The sequence below is a fragment of the Phalaenopsis equestris genome, unplaced genomic scaffold, assembly GCF_001263595.1.
Source record: "Phalaenopsis equestris unplaced genomic scaffold, ASM126359v1 Scaffold198352, whole genome shotgun sequence".
In the NCBI taxonomy this organism is placed as follows: Eukaryota; Viridiplantae; Streptophyta; class Magnoliopsida; order Asparagales; family Orchidaceae; genus Phalaenopsis; species Phalaenopsis equestris.
The window spans coordinates 18,128-20,137 of record NW_018218273.1 but is presented as its reverse complement, the minus strand read 5'-3'; the positions used below and the strand labels follow the sequence as shown (position 1 = coordinate 20,137).

The following is a 2,010-nucleotide window of genomic DNA, read 5'->3' as shown; positions in this document are numbered from 1 at the left end:
GAAAATGTTCCCCGTCCTGCGATCGCGTGAAGCCGGATTTCTGATCGCTAGTTGTTGAACCGTTGAAGCCTGCTTGGTCTTCAAAATTCCTCTGCGCCGACATCCGAACTGCTGGGAAGCTTGGAGAAATCCTTCCCTAGCTGCCAATCTCCTATGTCAAATTCTTCTTTATTCCTACGCCGCCCAAATTTTTCTTCCCTGCTCTTGAACCTCTCTCTAATACAGGAGAACAAACACAAATTTACGAGGTTCGGCAAAGATGCCTACATCTTCGGGAGCAGACCTACGACTTCCTTTTCAATATTCAGAAAAGAGTACAGAATAACAGATTCAGAATTCTCAGAATCTCAAAGACTCCTCTAGAGTTACAAACAAGACATATATAACTCTATAGTACAATATGTAATTACTTAAATTACCTCTGTACCAAACCGCGGGGTGTTGCCCCCGCACTCCTAACCCACATAATGAAACTCCCCCGATTGGACAGATCCTTCCACTCCACTCCGCTCGTGGGCTCCGCTCCACTCCACTCCAACATATGTCTCATTTATGATATATGAGTCATACCTAACATTATTATTATTATTATTATTTAACAATACTTTGATTCATACATTATCAAACTAAGCTAATCATACTAAAATACTATTAAGCTTAGTTTTCACATCATGCTAGAAAAAACTAGAATTATAAAAGAAATTATTAAATTGAATAATATGCTGATATGAGAGTGCTTATACATAGGCAATAGAATAAAGCAACAAAGAAAAATATATAAACAAAAATATTCTTAATAATGAGTACATGTCATGGTACTAATGATATTATTATTTGTCTATTTAAATAGTAGACATATGCTAAAATATTTAAATGAAAATAAATAACTTTGATAATTCTAACAATAAAGTTGAATTCAACCCAAGAGATGGAGAGATACAGAGCAATTGAGGAAAAACTGAAGATTCATGTTATCGTTGCTAATGTGGTGTTCGTGGCTTTTGAATCCATTTTATTCCATAAGAAAAATAAGTTACAAGTGGGGATAAAAAAACCTCATTTTACATGAAAAAACCCTCCAATTTATAAATAATAGGATGACCAGCTCTTAAATTACAATATTACCTTTCTTTAAAAGGGGTTGTACAAAATAGTTTAGTCTTTTGTGATGGTATATATTGCTCTGTACCTCTTGAACCGTTGGATCTGACATTCTGGAATTTTTCTGTCTGTAGGGTCTTCGGGTTTCAGTGTTCGATCAGAGGAAGAGGTGGCCAGTTAGAGGAGCAAGTGGTCGTTGGAGGATGATTGGAGAAAATAGGCTTTTGGAGGAAAAATCCACAGTTGGAGGAAAAAGATTTATTTTTTTCAGTTGTTTAGGACCTTCTTACCCAATTTTTCATTTTTTGGACATCTTTTTTCCCTTTGATAATTTAGTTATAAACACTTTTATTAATGTTGAATTCAAATCTGTACGGCATGTCGTGCCCAAAGGATAAAACAGGAGTCTCACCAGTGGAGAAAAAGTGGGAGAGAAAGAGAGAGAGGGATGCCCCATCGGGGATCAAAAAGGGGTGGACCTTGGCTCGACGGCTTCTTTTATTTCACAGAAGCCTATGTTACAAGTGAGAAAAAAAAGTTAAGTCTACGTTAGGAGCGAGAAAGCCCCTTTACATGCCAAAGAGGTCCTCTAGAGAAAATAAGAAGGGGAGAGGAAAATTACATATACATCCTTGTTACAACGAGGGTCAAAAAGGGGTACTTTGGACTTTCTTCTGCTTAAATTGGTGGTTCTATTCCTTTCTCGCTTGTGAATTTGTTAGTTCAAGTAATTTAGGTGTTAGATATGTAAAAAGGATTGGGGGGAAGCACATGTATAGCTTCTAGTGTACGTGAATTTTTGGATTTGGGATGTGGTCATCCAGATTGACGGCCTGCCGGAGCAACAGAGTGGCCAGCTAGTGAATGGCCCGCCGGCAACAAAGCAGCTGGTATGGTGGCCGATTTGGT

The 2,010-nt window shown here is 37.9% G+C and overlaps 1 protein-coding gene across 1 annotated transcript in view; it reads right to left on the bottom strand.

Annotated features, from left to right (window-relative positions):
* Window positions 1–216: 216 nt before the first annotated feature.
* The window catches only part of LOC110035590 (protein DETOXIFICATION 27-like), a 7,724-nt gene continuing 5,930 nt past the window's right edge, over window positions 217–2,010 (bottom strand). Inside the window, exon 7 of the mRNA XM_020739842.1 lies at window positions 217–293. Coding sequence (XP_020595501.1) covers window positions 217–293 — 77 coding nt within the window. The remainder of the gene's footprint in view (window positions 294–2,010) is intronic.